The following is a 17,121-nucleotide window of genomic DNA, read 5'->3' on the forward strand; positions in this document are numbered from 1 at the left end:
GTATTTATTCCAGTGATAGTTTCTGTTAATTAAAACTATATATATATTTTTTACTTTTTAAAAGCATAATAATGATGGAGAATTTTGTACCCACACAGAAGTTGAAAGAATTGCATAAGAAGCTCCAGGTCCACGTACCCATCACTCACTACCAACAACCATCAATCCTTCAGTTCTATCCCATTCACCTCCCCATCGCATTTGTTCTGAAACAAATTTCAAAAATCATATTATTTTACTTGTAAATGTTTCATTGACTCTAAAAGAAAAGGAATTTTTTTTTTGGGGGTCTTTTTAGGGCTGCACCTGAGGCATATGGAGGTTCCCAGGCTAGAGCTCAAATTGGAGCTGTTGCTGCCAACCTATGCCACAGCCATGGCAACATGGGATCTGAGCTTTGTCTGCAACCTGCACCACAGCTCACGGCAATGCTTGATCCTTAACCCACTAAGCAAGCCCAGGGATTGAACCTGCATTTTCATGGATGCTAGTCAGATTTGTTTCCATTGAGCCACGACAGGAACTCCAAAAAGGAATGTTTACATCATACCTTGAAAATAAGCAATTCTTTAATATCCACTATCCCATCGGTGTTCAAATTTCCACTTGTCTCAAATGTCATATTGGTTTCTTTTTTTAGTTTAAAAAAGAGAATCCAAATAAAGCTCATACATTGCAATTGATTAATATCTTTAAAGCCTCTGAATTTATCTTTTTTTTTTTTCTTCTTGTAATTTATTTGTTAAAGGAAACAAGGTATTTGTTTGTAGACTTTCCCAGGGTCTGGATTTTGCTAACCACACTCTCCTGGCAATTTAAAAGCCTGCCATGGGAGATAAAAGGCCTGTTGACTCAAGAACTCTCATTATCCATCTGTTCATTTTGCACTTTATGGGAAGCAGCTAGGACTACGACAGCCCTTATCACCATGCTCTTCTGTGTGGTGATCTTAAGTACACTCCTACGAACAGGGAAGAACAGGACCCCTGGCCACCGCCTGGATCTGGCTGACGGGGCATTGCACTCTGACAGGATCCAGCAGTAACTGGCAGGCTGACATTCCACATGTGCCTCCTGCTCCCACACATTCATTCAGGTCTCCCCACAATGTCCATCCTTCTGTAAATCTACAGTTTGGCTCCTTTCATTTTCTTTTTCAGGTGGGCCAGAATAGTAATTTTATAAAGAGAGATGTTTCAGAATCTTGGAGGTTTTTTGTTTTGTTTTGTTTTGTTTTTTGTTTGTTTGTTTGTTTCTTTGCTTTTTAGGGCCACATCTGTGGCATATGAAAAAATTCCCAGGCTAGGGGTCGAATCAGAGCTACAGCTGCCAGCCTACACCACAGCCACAGCCACAGCCACAGTCACGCCAGATCTGAGCCACATCATCGACCTACACCACAGCTCAGGGCAACGCCGGGTCCTCAACCCACTAAGGCCAGGGATTAAACCCACAACTTCATGATTCCTAGTCGGATTCATTTTTGTTTTTTTTATCCTGGAGTTTTTTTCTTTCAAGATACTATTGTGTGTGTTGGACACTTTCTGACTCGTGTCTGCCCCCCCCCTTTGTTTTTTTCTTTTTTCTTTTGTCTTTTTAGGGCTGTACCTGCAACATATAGAGGTTCCCAGGCTAGGGGTCGAATTGGAGCTACAACTGCCAGCCTACACCACAACCACAGCAATGCCAGATCCGAGCCACGTCTGCGACCTTCGCCACAGTTCATGGCAATGCCACATCCTTAAGTCAGTGAGCAATGCCAGGGATCTAACCTGCAACCTCATGATTCCTAATCGGATTCGTTTTCGCTGCGCCATGATGGGAACTCCGCCCTCTCTCTTTTGAGTGGCGGTTCTCCAGGCCGACAAGTGATCTTAGGCTCAGGGCTAATGGTCCAGGATGCCCTGCGCTGGCTGGTCTGAGGAGGAGCATAAATGGCGTCTTCATCTTCTTGGGCCTGGTCTTCAACTGGCATCTGTGAAGACGTGGGCAAAATGAAGTAAAATCTTCTCAGCAGCTCTAGGAAGGCCAAGCCACACCTTGAAGGTTCTGGATCTTTCTCAGCTTGGACAGGAACATGACATCTGAGTTTCTCGAGGTGAGGTGGAAGTGACACAGGAGGCGAGAATGGTCACAGGAGTCAGAAGGAAACTAACTGTGCTGGGCAAGGGGCCTGTGAGAAGCCCAGGGCTCTGAGCTACTATCAGCCTCTCCCTCTCTCTCCCCTGTCCCTCTCCTTCTCTCCCTCCCTCTTTTTCTTTCTCCTTTGTGGCCAAGGTAAGGACACCTTTCGCACAAGGAAGCCCCATGGCACCCACCCTCTGACCTGGCCTGTTGTCCCCAGCCCCCACCACATGGCCCCAGGCTCTTTTTCCTCAAACTTCAACTTCTAGAATTAGAAACCAGAATCTTCCCCCACACACACTTTTTTAAAATTTTATTTTATTTTAACCTTAAAGCTGCCTTCTGGGGAGATGATGTAAGGAGAATGCCCTTATCTTGATTTCAGCCGGTGGAGATGACCAGCTTCCTCTGAGGAAGACTTTGTGACTGTGGACTCCAGACTCAGGGCGTAGCAGGTATGTTTGTTATCAGGAGGGCAGGCAGGATGAGCTGTAACTTAATGACTTATTGCCCATAAATCTCTGAGTAAATAGAATGGGAAGGCTCTGAGTCTCCCAAGAAACTGCTTATCGCAACCCCACTGTCACCAGCAGTGCCTCCTAGTGGTCAGGAGCAAGTACTCTGGAGCTAGATGCCCTGGGTTCAAATCCATTTCACTGCCACCACTGACTTCGGTAAAGCTACTAATGAATGGCTCTGTGACTCAGCTTAGTGAACTGTAAAATAGGGCTCGTAATCCTTCATACAAATTTTTTTTTTTTTTGTCTTTTTAGGGCCACACCTGCAGCATGTGGAGGTTCCCAGGCTAGGGGTCGAATCAGCGCTACAGCTGCCAGTCTACATCACAGCCACAGCCATGCGCGATCCGACCTGCATCTGTGACCTACACCACAGCTCACAGCAGTGCCAAATCCTTAACCCACTGAGCGAGGCCAGGGATCGAACCTGCAGCCTCATGGTTCCTAGTCGGATTCGTTTCCACTGCGCCACAACGGGAACTCCCCTTCATACAATTTGAGGGTGAAATGAGTGAAGACTTCCGAACTGCCTAGAACAGTGCAGCTACTATTATTTTTCTTTCATCCAATTCCTATGCAGGGCCAGAGGAAAGCATGAGGCGAAACGGGAGCACTAGGAGGGCTCAAATATTCTGGGGAGCTGAGAGGTGTTGGGGAGCCTTCCTTGGAGGCCTACTGTCTGAAATGGGTTACTGAGCGCCCCAGAAGCAGGGTGTTACATGCAAGGCTGACGAGGCAGGTGAGTTGGGCAGGGACACTTCACGGAGCTGAGATTCAACCTGGAGATGGTGGGGACCCTCCATGAGGCAAAGGTAGGGAGGGGTTCAGGTGTGATCCCGGCACATGGTGGTGGCTGAGTTTGAAGAAAGGCAGGGTGGGTGCAGGAGGTGATTGTGGTCTCTTACAGCAATTCAGGCCAGAAATGGCAAGGGCTTGAGCCACTGTGCTAGGGTTGGAGGGGAGGGAATGGGGGACTCAGGAGGTGAAACCTGACAGTGAATTGCATGAGAGGTGGAGGGAAATGATCCGAGAAGCTTTAATAAAACAGATCATGCTTGAGTGACAAAGCAATGCTACTTTGTGACCGAGGTGCTGCTTTCAGAATCAAAACCTGATTTTTAGTTAAGTTGTGACTTTTTGGTCTTTTTAGGGCCGTACCTGAGGCCTATGGAGGTTCCCAGGCTAGGTGTCAAATCAGAGCTGCAGCTGCTGGCCTACACCACAGCCACAGCAAATTGGGATCTGAGCTGAGTCTTCAACTTACACCACAGCTCATGGCAACGCTGGATCCTTGACCCACTGAGTGGGGCCAGGGATCAAACCCATATCCTCATGTATGCTAGTCAGAGTCATTACTGCTGAGCCATGATGGGAATTACTAAGCTGTGATTTTTAAAAGTCCTATATTAATTCTGCTACGATTGTTAAAGAGGTCCCTTTTCCTTCCCGGAAATTGTCATCCCTGCCTAGTGGAGAAAGGGGCTGTAGAAAATCGGAAACAGTGCCCTCTCCTGTGAGAGCACGGTGTATGCAGCCTTTCTGAGACTACGAATAAGGACTTCCATCGTTCACATTACCGCTGAGAAATTCTAGTACAAGGAACAGATTGATTTACATTGCACTGTTTCTGAAGTCATATAAAAAAGGTTAAACTTGTAACTAACCAACTATACTGGTTATCTCATTGCCTAACAATTCACCCCCAATTTAGCCTAAAACAGCATTTATTATCTTGCATAGTTTCTGGAGGACAGGGATTTGGGAGCTATGTAGCTGTGGCTGTGGCTCGAGGTTTCCTAAATGGTCACGCTGTGGTCCTCTGAAGGCTTGCCTTTGGCTGGCGGGCCCAGTTCCAAGAGGGCTCATCATTCTCCGACAGGTTAGAGCTGGGTCCCCTTCCCTTCTTGGCCACAAGGTGTCTCTACAGGGCTTCTCGAGTGTCCTCACAACATGGCCGCTCGCTTCCCCCAGAGCCTGTGATCCAAGAGGAAGTCAGGCGGGCCCCACGATGTCTTTTAGGCCTTACCCTCATCAGTCACACACAATATCCTATTGGTGACGCAGGTCAGCTGCGTTCATTGTGGGCCTGGACGACACAGAGCTGTGAAGACCAGAAGACAAGGACCCTTGGGGGCCACTTTGAGATCGGCTGCCACTGAAACTTTGCAGGGAATGGGTGTGGTTTTAGCTGACAACGGAAGTGTCATTGTGGGACTTGCTAATAGCTGGTCCTGACAGTCCACAGGCACTAAGGTTCAGGCCTGTGGCTACATGCCAGTTGCCCAAATATATTCTACCTGCTTGCTTTCTGTCTTGTCACTGTGACTACCTCAGGTTCAGATCAAGATTCTCACACCCTGTTGGGCCTAAGAATAAATTTTGGCAACAAATAAGCTTTCATGTTCTCCTTCTTAGCCATCAGCATAAATAACTCACTTTCACTTTCTAGTTACAGTGAAAGAATTTCCTCAGCTATCTTCTCCTATAATTTATTTTAATGTTCAACAGTCTTCATGATTAGAGTTGTTGGGTTTGGGTGGTTTTTTGTTTGTTTTTGTTTTTGTATTTCTACCCTGCGGCATGTGAAGGTCCCAGGCCAGGGGTCAGAAGATCTGAGCCCCAATGTTGGATTTTTGTTTTGTTTTGTTTTGTTTGTCTTTTTAGTGCCGTACCCACAACATATGGAGGTTCCCAGGGGAGGGGTTGAATGCGAGCTGTAGCTGCCAGCCTCCGCCGTAGCCACTGCAATGCCAGATCCAAGCTGTGTCTTCTACCGACACCACAGCTCTCGGCAACACTGGATCCTTAACCTACTGAGTGAGGCCAGGGATCGAACCTGTGTCCTCATGGATACTAGTCAGATTGGTTTCTGCTGAGCCACAAAGGGAACTCCAATGTTGGTTTTTTTTAAAAAAATATCATTTAAGTTCCTCTTCTTCAATTGATTGCATCAGTGACCAGAAAACAAGTGGCAGCTTCTCTGTCAAAAACCCTCCATTTACTCAGTGCCATTAACTTCTCTGCCTCTGGAGAGATGGATAATTCCAATTTGGTTAGCTTTTTCTCATGCTGACAGGAGGGATGTGAGTGCGAGTGTGTATGTGTGTGTACTTTTTATTAAGCAAAATTTCAAACATATAGAAAATAGAAAAGTGGAATAATAGTCTAAAGAGCGCCCATGGACCTTGCACTTGTCTTCAACAGTGACCTGACTCATGGCCGATCTGGTTTAATGTCTTTTCTCCTCACTTCCTACCAGCAGCTGTTTCCCACTTACTGGATTATTTTGAAGCAAATAGCAGAAATCTCATGTCATCCAGGAAAATAGATACTTGCCTTGTGAAAAGGGTGTGACCGTTCAGATTCTTGCCTTTGGAACCCCTCTTCTTTTTGACGCTCAGCTTTAGTCTGTGGGTGAGAGGCCAGATAAGTTTCATCACCTGGGAATGCAGGGATGCAGGGGCAGCCCTGAAAGCAGAGAGAAGGGAAATCTCCTTTCTGAAGTGGCTGGAGCAGATACGTCTAACTTTTCTGGCCAGTCCTCTGAACCTCTTTTTCTGGATGGCCAGGCTGAGGAGAGGAAGCAGGTGGCACGACTCTCCCTGAGGTGCCTTGAGGACCCCTGCCCTCACCCCATTTCCCCAGTTGTGTCCTGAAGAATGGAAATCCTGCACTGGCCTCCCTTCTCACACAGGAACACACGCATTGATCCTTGAAGTCATTTTGGAATACAAAATGTCTTAAAAGGAAAAGGAGCAGAGTTCCCATCGTGGCTCAGCAGTACTGAATCTGACTACTATCCTTGAGGATGTCGGTTCGATCCCTGGCCTTTACTCAGTGGGTTAAGGATCCAGCATTGCTGTGGGCTGTGCTGTAGGTCTCAGACTTGGCTGGGATGCTGAGTTGCTGTGGCTGTGGTCTAGGCCGGCAGCTATAACTCTGGGTTGACCCCTAGCCTGGGAACTCCCATATGCCGCAGGTGTGGCCCTAAAAAGCCTAAATAAATAGATAGGTAGATAGATAGATAGATAGATAGATAGATAGATAGATAGATAAATGGAAAAGGAGCTTCAAAGGCATTTAGCCCAAAGTTGTCATTTCCCTCCTGTGCAGAAGGAGGCCCGCTTAGGTCATGTACCTTAGGTTTAGTTTAGTATTGATTAATCACCTGTAATGTATTTTTCAGTAATGTTCTGAGTATTTGTCCTGAATTATGTATCTACCCAGCACTGGGCAAATAATTGCTGCTTAATAGTGTGAGGGTGAAAGGGGCTTTATAATCTGGAAAGTGCCTTACGAAACTCTGTGACTGTTATAGCCAAGTTAGTATTTGGGTGGTTCACATGCTTCGTCAACTCGGTGATTTTTATTTATTTATTTATTTGTCTTTCTAGGGCCATACCGGTGGCATTTGGAGGTTCCCAGGCTAGAGGTTGAATTGGAGCTGAAGCCGCTGGCCTAGGCCACAGCCACAGCAATTCAGGATCCAAGCCACATCTGTGATCTACATGACAGCTCACGGCAATGCTGGATCTGTAACTCAATGAGCGGGGCCAGGGATTGAACCTGTGTCCTCATGGATACTAGTCAGATTCATTTCCACTGAGCCACTATGGGAACTCCTCTGTGATTTTTAAAATACTTCATTTTTTTTTGTTGTAACAGTAAAACACAGCCACTACTAAAGATTTAAAATAACTGAAACCAAGAATAACACAAGAAGAAAGAAAAAAAAAACACACCTAAAAATCCACCTATTAACATTTTTGCATATTTCCTCTATCTTATGGATATATAAAATCATAACATGATAATTATGAATCTAGAATTTTATATGCTAAGTTTTACAGTTCAGCACGATCTTAAAGGACTTGCCTAATATGAAGATAGATTATAATTTTAAACACTGTGTAAAACACAATTGATGTTTTAGTTGAAAAAGTAACAGTAGCATTAGGAATTTTTAAAATCATCCGTAATTCTATTGAAACTATTAGTATTTTCCTTCTTTTCTAAATGTACACAAATTTTCCATTGCAGCTTAGTTACAAATTGTATCTTATAATTTTCACTTGTTTTGATAAAAAAATTATTTTGTGCATTTCTGTAGTCCTTTTTTCTTTTGCATTTCTGTAGTCGTTATAATTCTACTTAATGGCTGCATGATTTAATTTTTTTGTCAGACAAACATGGATTTGCGTCTCAGCTTGCTATAATCTAGTTATGTGATTTTGGGGAAGTTTTTTCTTTCTTACTTCAAATAGCTTTATTGAGTTATAACTGATGCGCCATAAACTGCATGTATTTAAAATGCATGCTTTAAGGAGTTCCCTGGTGGCCTAGTGATTAAGGATCCAGCATTGTTATTGCTGTGGCTCAGGTTTGATTCCTGGCCCAGGAACTTCCACATGCTGTGGGTGTGGCCAAAAAAATACTAAAATAAAATAAAATGCAGACTTTAAGTTCTTACATGTGTACACCTGTAAGACCATTACCACTGTCAAGATAATGAATATATCCATCACTCCCAAAAGTTCCCTCTCCTGCCCTTTTGTAATCCTTCTCTCCTACCCCACATAATTGTGGGGGGGTTTGGCCATGCCTACAGTGTGGATGGACAGTGTGAGCCAGGGGTTGAACTAGCACCACAGCAGTGACCTGTGCCACAGCAGTGACAAAACCAGGTCCTTAACCTGCTAGGCCACCAGGGAACTCCCCCTGCCCACCTCCCCTACATAATTGGTTTAGACTCATCCATCTCATTGTTATGAAAATGACATAACATTGGAACCACATTACTTAAAAAGACAAAACCGGAAACTTTGGAAGGAAGCAGCTTAGTCTCCTGTTTAATTCTGGTCTGGCCCCGGAGGCAAACCCTCCCCGCAATCTGTGGCAGGCTCAGGCGCCCTCAGCATGTCAGTCATGTCCCAAGTAATAAGAGGGCTTATTTTTCGCACATCTCCTTTTTTTCTGGCCCCACGGTCAAAGCCTCGCTTTCCAACGGCTCTACCCTTTTGGCTTCCCACCTATGGATCTACACTCCTTTTCTATAAGGTGCTTCTTACTTTTAAACTTTTCCAAATCTGATCAATTTCCATTGCTCCCATTCTTGTGCACTGTCTTGGATGTGAAGTTGTCCCGCTCCGCCCTAAGGGTTATGACTCACACCAGAAACTGAAAAGTAAAACTGTAGTGATTCATAGAGCAAGTAACGTGTTACTGGAGGACCCCTCTGGGCTATAAAAAGAGTTGTTTCCCTCCCTGCCAACCCTGGGATTTCATGTCACCTGGAAATTTCTGTCCATAGCCTCACAGAGTCCTGTTGAGCCTTTCAAGATTATCTTTGTTTCTGAAAGGCTCCTGGAGGGCACAGTCCGGGGCTGGCTTCCCTCCCCAGTACGTGTGGAAAAGGGTACCCCTCAAACTTAGAATTTAATGTACCCTCTGGGAATTAGAGGACTTCCAGGTGCAGTTCCTCATCCTGACACTAAGGGGCAGCATGTACCAAAGGAAACATCTCGCTCGGCTAAAGTCGAGCAGAAATCCAAGTAAAAACCACCTTGCTTTTAAACCCCAAGAGCGAAGCTCACAGCAGCCACATTCTCATCTCTCAAAGCAAATTGTGGCGTTACAATTTTAAATAGCTACTAGTTTTGTCTGCTAACTGAATTCTCCAAGTAAACTTGTGGTTGAATGTGATTTAAATATAATGCTGCCAAGACCCACAGTCTGGAAGTACTTACCCATTTTAGACTCTGGGAGACTTACCCATTTTAGTCCATTTATAACTTCAGCAGCTTAACCTGAAAATAGTTCCAGATTTAAACTCTTTATAGTCTTTGAAATGACTGTTGTCTTTCTGTCTCTCTTCCTTTGATAAAGCAAAATTTTTAATGTAGAAAAAAGGCAATCAAATAATTCTTTAGGCAGAACCAGATAAGACAACTTTTTGGAGAGCTTACTGTCCCCCTCTGAGGTATTTGCTTGTTAATCCATCCATCAGCAAAGATTTCTGAGCATTTCTATCATATGCTTGATTTGAACTAAATGTTGTGGAATGCAAGGATGAGCCAGATATCGATTCTGCCACCAAAGGACTCTTTCAAAGTCTGAAGAGTGGGGACAGACCAAAAAAAAAAAAAAGAAAAGAAAGTGGTTACAGGAATGTGTGATGAATGCAATGATAAAAAAGGAAAAGAGGAGTTCCCTGGTGGCTCAGCAGGCTAAGGACCTGGCATTGCCACTGCTATGGCTCTGGTGTAGCAAAAAGAAAAGAAAAAGAAAAAGGGACACTCCAGGTAACAAGTGAGAACAGAGGGGGGCAACTGTTGGACGTGGAGGTTGGTGAGTTAGGAAGCATGTGGGGAAAGCTTCCAAGAGATCTGTGAACTGAGCCTTAAGAAGCAGACAGAATTAGCATTCCGGGCAGTGGGCCCAAAACAGCCAAGGAAGGGGAGAATGAGAAAACCGTTTGGTCAGTTTGTAGGCAGGGCAGACCTTGCTTAGGAGTGTGGGCGTTGGTTTGTGTTTTGTTTTGTTGTGTTTTTCTTTCTTTCTTTTGAGGGCCAGGGGAGGGGGCGCTAATTTGTTCTCCATGGAAGTTCAGCCCTGAGAGCACAGGCGGCATTTAAAAGCACAGTGGCCACTTTCTGGCTTTGGCTTTCCCAGTGACATTTTCTTTGTTAAGTTTCTCTCAGCTGGAAACCCTGCTGTGAATTCCTATAGACTTGGCTTCTAGGGCTTCATTCTGTGGATTTCAATTTTTTTTTTCCAACTAGGCAATACATTCCTATAACTGAAAAAGTTAAAATCAGTTTAAAAGGAGTAAAGGAGAAATCTTACTCCCAAACCACTGCTTTCCATCCCCTTTCCACGTTGTCCCTTAGAGCTACCACTTTCAGTGATTCCTTAGGCAAATTCAAATTTATGTACACACACATATGTTCTTATATGTATTTCTTTCCTACCCACCCAGGGTTGCTGCTTTGTTCCTTTCTTTTTTTAATATTTATTTATTTATTTTTGCTTTTTAGGGCCACACCTGCTGCACATGAAGTTCCCAGGCTAGGGGCTGAATCGGAGCTGCAGCCTCTGGCCACCGGCACCGCCACTGCCACAGCAATGCAAGATCTGAACCACATCTGCGACCTACACCACGGATCTGCCGGATCCGTTAACCCACTGAGTGGGGCCAGGGATGGAACCCACGTCCTCATGGATCCTAGTAGGGTTCGTTACCACTGAACCACAACGGGAACTCCCTTTGTTCCCTTCTAAATTGGCACATGGAGAGCCTCCTCATTCTCTCTCTGTTTTATTTTTTACAGCTGCACAACTCACTGTCCATTGGTTTAGTTCAAGGAGTCTGCTCTGAGCATATTCCCTTGACCTTGCTCTTGGCTGTGCTGAGGAGACTCTAGGTCTGAACCGCTGTTTCTTTTTGTGCCTCTGTTTTTAGAGTGCTCCCTGCCGTCATCAATTTCCTAGCAACTGACTGCGGGTGTACCTGCACTCCCGATAATGAAGGGGAACTGAAGGCTGCCCTTTCCCTCTTCGCCTTCTCCTCCAGGGCACGCAGTGGTGCCAGCCCTTCCTTGATGGCCCTTGGGGCAGCAGCTCACAGCTGTTCCTCGATGAGGAATAGACTCAGAGGCGCTTCTCCTTGAATCTCTCGTCACTGGCAGTTTTCACCTTCTTGGGAACAGGTGGAAGACCCAGGTATAAACGCTTACAGTTTAACTGTAAACACCTGTTGACAGAGCCCTGCGTTGGCTGAACAGGTATGAAGTTACGTATTTCCTTAACTCTTAAAAATTTTTTTTTGATCTATGTTTTTTCATGACTTTGTATTTGCTGTCTGCTTGTTAACTTCCAAACACGCTGAAAGGGCTCCATCGTGGGGGAGTGGGGATTGGGGAGGAGAAAAACTCACCTGCAAAGCTCCCCTCTGCGGCTGGCCCTGGGTGGGTGGAAAGCTTGGTGGAATTGTGATCGTGGTTTAACCACCATCGCTGGGGGCGTGGGAAGTGATACTTCGCTTTAATGAGAATGCTGATGTTTCCCCACCTGCTTCTTCTGAGCAAGTCTTCTCCCTGGCTTTGGTGGCCTGCCCTGGAGAGCTCCGTTTTGCTGCCGACATGCCTACCCAGCTGGAGATTGCCATGGACATCATGATAAGAACCTTCCCCCGCTACTCCTGCAAGGAAGGGGACAGGTTCAAGCTCAACAAGGGGGAACTGAAAATGCTCCTACAGCGAGAGCTCACGGATTTCCTCTCGGTGAGTCGGCTTTTCTCCCCATCCAGGTGAGATGGACATCCAGGGCACCTCTGGGTCTGCCTCCTGTGTTCTGCCACCTGCTCAGTTTCCTTTCTTTCGAGATTCAGAATAGAGGGAAGCAAACGCTAGAGCTCTGTGTTTTCTGTGCCCTTCTCCGCAGAGCCTGGGGTTAGGGCTTTTGGGTTTTGTACATTGTATTTGAGGCTTTCATCAAGCATTCAACATCCTGGTGCAACACAGATACAGCTGGTTACACCAGGAGTTATAACTAGTGACATGAGCTCTGTCCAGCTGTCTGAGAATGAATAAATATTATGTTTGGGAGAAGAAATGAAACCTCAGGTACTTTACGCTGTGCTAGTAAATTTTCGAGTGAAGGACAAATACCTGGAGAGAGTTGGAAGGGCGGGTCTGACCAGTGGCCAGTTGGGTAGTGAGCTGATTTACTTCTCAAAACAGCCAGGAGTTCAATAAGTCCACACATGAAACTTGGCAATGGAGTATTTGGAGCCTGCTCTGAGGAAGATGCTTACTCTGGTGTTTATCGAGATGCCTTGAATTGATTTTCGCATATGCAGTAGACTGGCAGGATGTTATCGTGGCCAAACTTGGTGTTCAGATGATAGCAATTGAATTTATAACACTTTTCCCCCTACCTCTTTGGGAAAAAAAGGAAAAAACATTTTTTTTCCTTTTTTTTTTCGAAATTTTATTTTTTTTTTACAGAATAAAATACGTATATTTAAACACAATTACATTCACACAGATGATTATATCACGGATCTTAAGAAACAGATTAAGTGACTCCCTCTGGAGAGTGGAATGGAAAATATGCTGAGACAAATAGGAAATTTATTCTATAAAAAAAAGTAAAAAATTTTAACATAATTCTTTCCAATATCTTTTTAGTAATTTTATTTTATTATTTATTTATTTATTTTGCTTTTTAGGGCCACGCTGCAGTATATGGAGGTTCCCAGCCTAGGGGTCCAATCAGAGCTACAGCTACACCAGCCTACACCACAGCCACAGCCACGCCAGATCCGAGTCATGTCTGCAACCTACACCACAGCTCACGGCAACACCGGATCCTTAACCCACTGAGTTGAGGCCAGGGATCAAACCCAAATCCTCATGGATACTAGTCAGGTTCATTTCCACTGAGCCACGATGGGAATTTCCCCTACCCTTTCTGAATCCTGATCTCCTCAATGGGCTCCTTGCTTTCCTTTCTACCCATTAAATGGAGACATCCTTATAAGATCTACCCTTTATTGGGTTCCTCTTGTTTTGTGACACACACAACAGATTGCCAGATAAAATAGTATATGACCCAAATAGTATATGACCCATGCAGGATTTGGGACATAATGATACTAAAAAATATGCTTGTTCATCTGAAATCCACATTCACTTGGGTGTCCTAAATTTTTATTCACTCCATCTGACAACCTGGTGCTAAGCACTTACAAAAGTGTGTTGTATCCCCCCCAGATATGTGGGGTGAGAGCACTCTCCTTTTTTGATAAATAAGGACATATTAAAATGTTAAGTAATTCGCTCCAATTTCCTACTGTTGGTAAATGGCAGAGCCACTCACTGTCCCCTTCAAAGCTTCCTCCTTTTCACGCACCCCGCCCCCCGCCTCCCCCGACCCTGGCCCTCTACCTGTGATGTTGGGTAAATGCATTTTCAGCATCAACAGCTCACTTTGATGTGCTGCTGTTTGCTCCTCTCCGTGTTCAGGTCTGAGTCAGGACTATACGGCCAGGTCAGGGTGGGGACAGAGGCCTTGGCTCATTTAGAATGCGAGCCTCATTCAAACCTACCTGCAAATAGGTTCTTGGAAATTGCCAGAGATGCTAAAAATGGGGAAAAAAACCCCATTTTAATGTAGATAAAAGGAAGATGTGATTTCAGTTGCCGTGATGAACCTCAAAGCCTTAGAGTTAGAAATTTTCTTTTTTCCTTTTAGTGCCAAAAGGACCCTGAGTTGGTTGATAAGATAATGCAGGACCTGGATGCCAATAAGGACAACGAAGTGGATTTTAATGAGTTCGTGGTCATGGTGGCAGCTCTGACGGTGGCTTGTAACGATTACTTTGTAGAACAATTGAAGAAGAAAGGAAAGTAGAGACAAGTAGTAAACTAAGCTAAAGGCAGAAATAATCCACAGTTATTTACTTACTGTTTATCTATACCCTCCAGATCCATGGTCATAGATAGTAATGCCATTTATGGATGTAATATATATATAATTAGTTGCTAGTATTATTAAATGAGGCATACCTTAATACATTGACTTTAAATAAATACTCTAAGTCTTATATGCCCTACTTAAAATTTTCATATATATAAAAATTTGTATCTTTTTTTTTTTAGGTCCACACCCATGGCATATGGAGTTTCTCAGTCTAGGAGTCCAATCAGAGCTGCAGCAGCTGGCCTACGCCACAGCCACAGCAATGCGGAATCTGAGCCAGGTCTGTGACCTACACCACAGCTCATGGCAACACCAGGGATTGAACCCACATCCTCATGGATACTAGTCAGGTTGGTTACCACTGAGAACTCTAATGTATTTGCAGTATAGTTGGTTCACAATGTTGTGTCAGTTTCAGGTGTACAACAAAGTGACTCAGTTTTATATATATTTGTCAGATGTTTTTCTATCATAGGTTATTACAAGATATTGAATATAGTTCCCTGTGCTATGCAGTGGGTCCTTGTTTATTTTCTACGTAGAAGTGTGTATCTGTTAATATCAGTTAAAGATGTTGTATGCTTTTTTTTTTGTCTGTCAAAGAGAGGAGCATCGCAAAAATGTAGCTACTTTCAGATGGGACTAGAGCTTAGCAAATTTCTCAGGCAGGCATTGATCATCCCTAAATTGCATTTTGAACTTACTCTTTAAAAGAAATAAAGTGACTCTTGTATCGTCTTGCGATTCTGCTTTACATGGAAGAACCTGTGAGGGTCTGTAAGCAGAAAGGCTGATAAATAGAAGAAAGTGCTGGCTTTTGCAGTGAATTAGATCAGGGAAGGGTTAGGTACAGGGCCAGGTGCCCAAGCCAAGAGACTGAGACCAGCAACCCTTGGGGTCTGGTGTATAAATACCTCCTGGCCCCTGGAGTCAGGTAATTGTGCCACAGGTATCTTACACCATTTTCCAGGGCATCCCCTGGGCTGAGCTTCCATCACCCCTGTGGAGGAGGGCCTGGTCTTCGGATCTTCTCCAGGCTACTCCCCTTCCTGGACTCCCTGTGTAGTCCTGCCCTTGTGTCCTGCACCTCTCAAATAAACTGTTTGTTTTAGGGTCTGCTGTGGATCCTTTGGAGACAAAAGAAAGAGAATGGTGTGGATATGTTTATGCTTTTAATTGCTTATCCCAGCTACCACGTAAAGGAGGGGGTCGAGAGAGGGCAGAGAAGGAAAAGAGTGACCCGTGGGGGGCTGTGTGCTGTGGTCTGAGTGTGAGATGATGGCATCTCCCGCCAGGATCTGAGCAATGGAGATGAAGAGAAGCAGTGGAGTTTGCCAGGTCTTCTGGAGGTGGGAGTGACAGACTTGCAGAGGGATTGCTATGAAGCATAGGAAAAGAGGGCTGACTAGGACGATAGAGCCCACACTGCTATTGTCCATGTGGTATTCATTCTATCTTTTCTCCATTTATCAGAGCCCTAGTTTGGGCAGCGTGGCAATGTGCTCAGCTAAAAAGCCATATTTCCCAGGCTCTCTTGCATCTTGGGTGGAGATGGTAATTCAGTTCTGGATGATGAGAGATAAGCAGACGTCTACTAGGCATTTCTGGGAATGTTTTGCTATTTTCTTTTTAAAAAATTTTTGGTTTTTTTGCCGTAAAAAGGCCGCACCCTCAGCATATGGAAGTTCCCAGGGGAGAGGTTGAATGCGAGCTACAGCTGCCAGCCACAGCCACAGCAACCCAGGATCCGAGCCACGTCTGCTACGTACACTACGACTCACGGCAATGCTGGATCCTTAATCCACTGAGCACTGCCAGGGATCGAACCTGCATTCTCCTGGGTCCTAGTCAGGTTCATTAACTGCTCAGCTATGAAGGGAACTCCCTGTTTTGCTATTTCTCTGTAGACTCCATGCCCTCCCCCTTGTTAATTCCTTCCTTTTCTTTCCATTGGCATGTGGCTGTGAGGCTGGAGGTGGGACTACCATCTTGCAACCATGAGGGCAGTGAAGAAAAAAGACAGAAGGAGCCAGGACCTTGTTGGCTTAGAGGAACCACCGCACAGCCCTGGTCTGCCTGCTTCTGGCTCCTCTCATGATGTGAAAACAAACAAATTTAAAAAAACACAACCTTGCTCTCTGGTTAAGTTGGATTCTCTTACATGCAGTCCAATGCAACCCCTAATGTTTAGATTTTTGGTCAAGCAAATGATGCAGTTTACTAAATGGGAAAGAAAAGGATGAAAACAGCTTTGTGTGGGGACAATAGCTTTGTTTGAAATCTCTATTGGACATCCAGGTGGTGCTGTCACATGGACGGTTTGATGTATGATCTAGTCCTGAGCTCAGGGTAAGGAGGGGACTGGAGATACAGGTTTGGGGGTCATTAGCATCTAGATGGTATTAAGCCACCAGACTAGAGGAGATGACTTAGGATGAGAATGTGGACAGAGAAGAAGAAAGGTCCTACAGCTGGCTTTTAGGAGAAAGAGGTGACAGCAAATGTTATAGCAAGGGTAGAGTCAGGGAGTAGAAGGAAAATCAGGTGAGTGTGGTGCTTCAGAAGCCCAGGGAAGAAAATCTTTGGAGAAGGAAAGAGGGTAGAATCCAGTGAGAGGAGGAATAAGTCGAGAACAGAAAAACAACCTTTAGGTTTGTCAAGATAGAGGTCACCAGTAACATCAATGACCTTGACCTGAGTAATTTTACTTATAGGGGTGCCTGTCTCCCAATCTGGTTGATAGGTGCTCAGTAAATACTTAATAAACAATGAAGAGAACCTGCCAATCGTTGATTTTCAAGTGCTAAGACCTGTCCTTTTTTTTTTTTTCTTTAAATAGAATAACATTTTTTATTTCCCTTAAGCCAATTCTGAGCAGATAAGACAGAATTTAGAGATCAGAGCATTCTCGAGAAAATATATCTGCCCTTGGGGATTTATTTACTCCTGTCTCTCAAAAGGTTGGAAGAAAAAATGGGAAGAAAAAAATGGAATG

The 17,121-nt window shown here is 44.6% G+C and overlaps 1 protein-coding gene across 2 annotated transcripts; it reads left to right on the forward strand.

The window, feature by feature from the left end:
* The first annotated feature begins 320 nt into the window (after window positions 1–320).
* S100Z (S100 calcium binding protein Z) lies at window positions 321–16,272 on the forward strand. 2 transcript variants are annotated; one of them, XM_003123714.6, is made up of 4 exons: window positions 321–2,579; window positions 11,104–11,425; window positions 11,730–11,923; window positions 13,899–16,272. In XM_003123714.6, the coding sequence occupies exons 3-4, from the start codon at window positions 11,783–11,785 to the stop codon at window positions 14,055–14,057; spliced, it is 300 nt and encodes a 99-aa protein (XP_003123762.3). In that variant the 5' UTR covers window positions 321–2,579; window positions 11,104–11,425; window positions 11,730–11,782; the 3' UTR covers window positions 14,058–16,272. The 2 variants fall into 2 exon arrangements, with proteins under 2 accessions (XP_003123762.3, XP_084870030.1); XM_085013904.1 differs by lacking the exons at window positions 321–2,579; window positions 11,104–11,425 and having other exon boundaries at window positions 11,666–11,923.
* Window positions 16,273–17,121: the final 849 nt, after the last annotated feature.

The sequence above is a fragment of the Sus scrofa genome, chromosome 2, assembly GCF_054392235.1.
Source record: "Sus scrofa isolate SSC_HxYL_T2T_F1_AM1 chromosome 2, Sscrofa_HxYL_maternal_Yorkshire_Landrace_v2.0, whole genome shotgun sequence".
In the NCBI taxonomy this organism is placed as follows: domain Eukaryota; kingdom Metazoa; phylum Chordata; class Mammalia; order Artiodactyla; family Suidae; genus Sus; species Sus scrofa.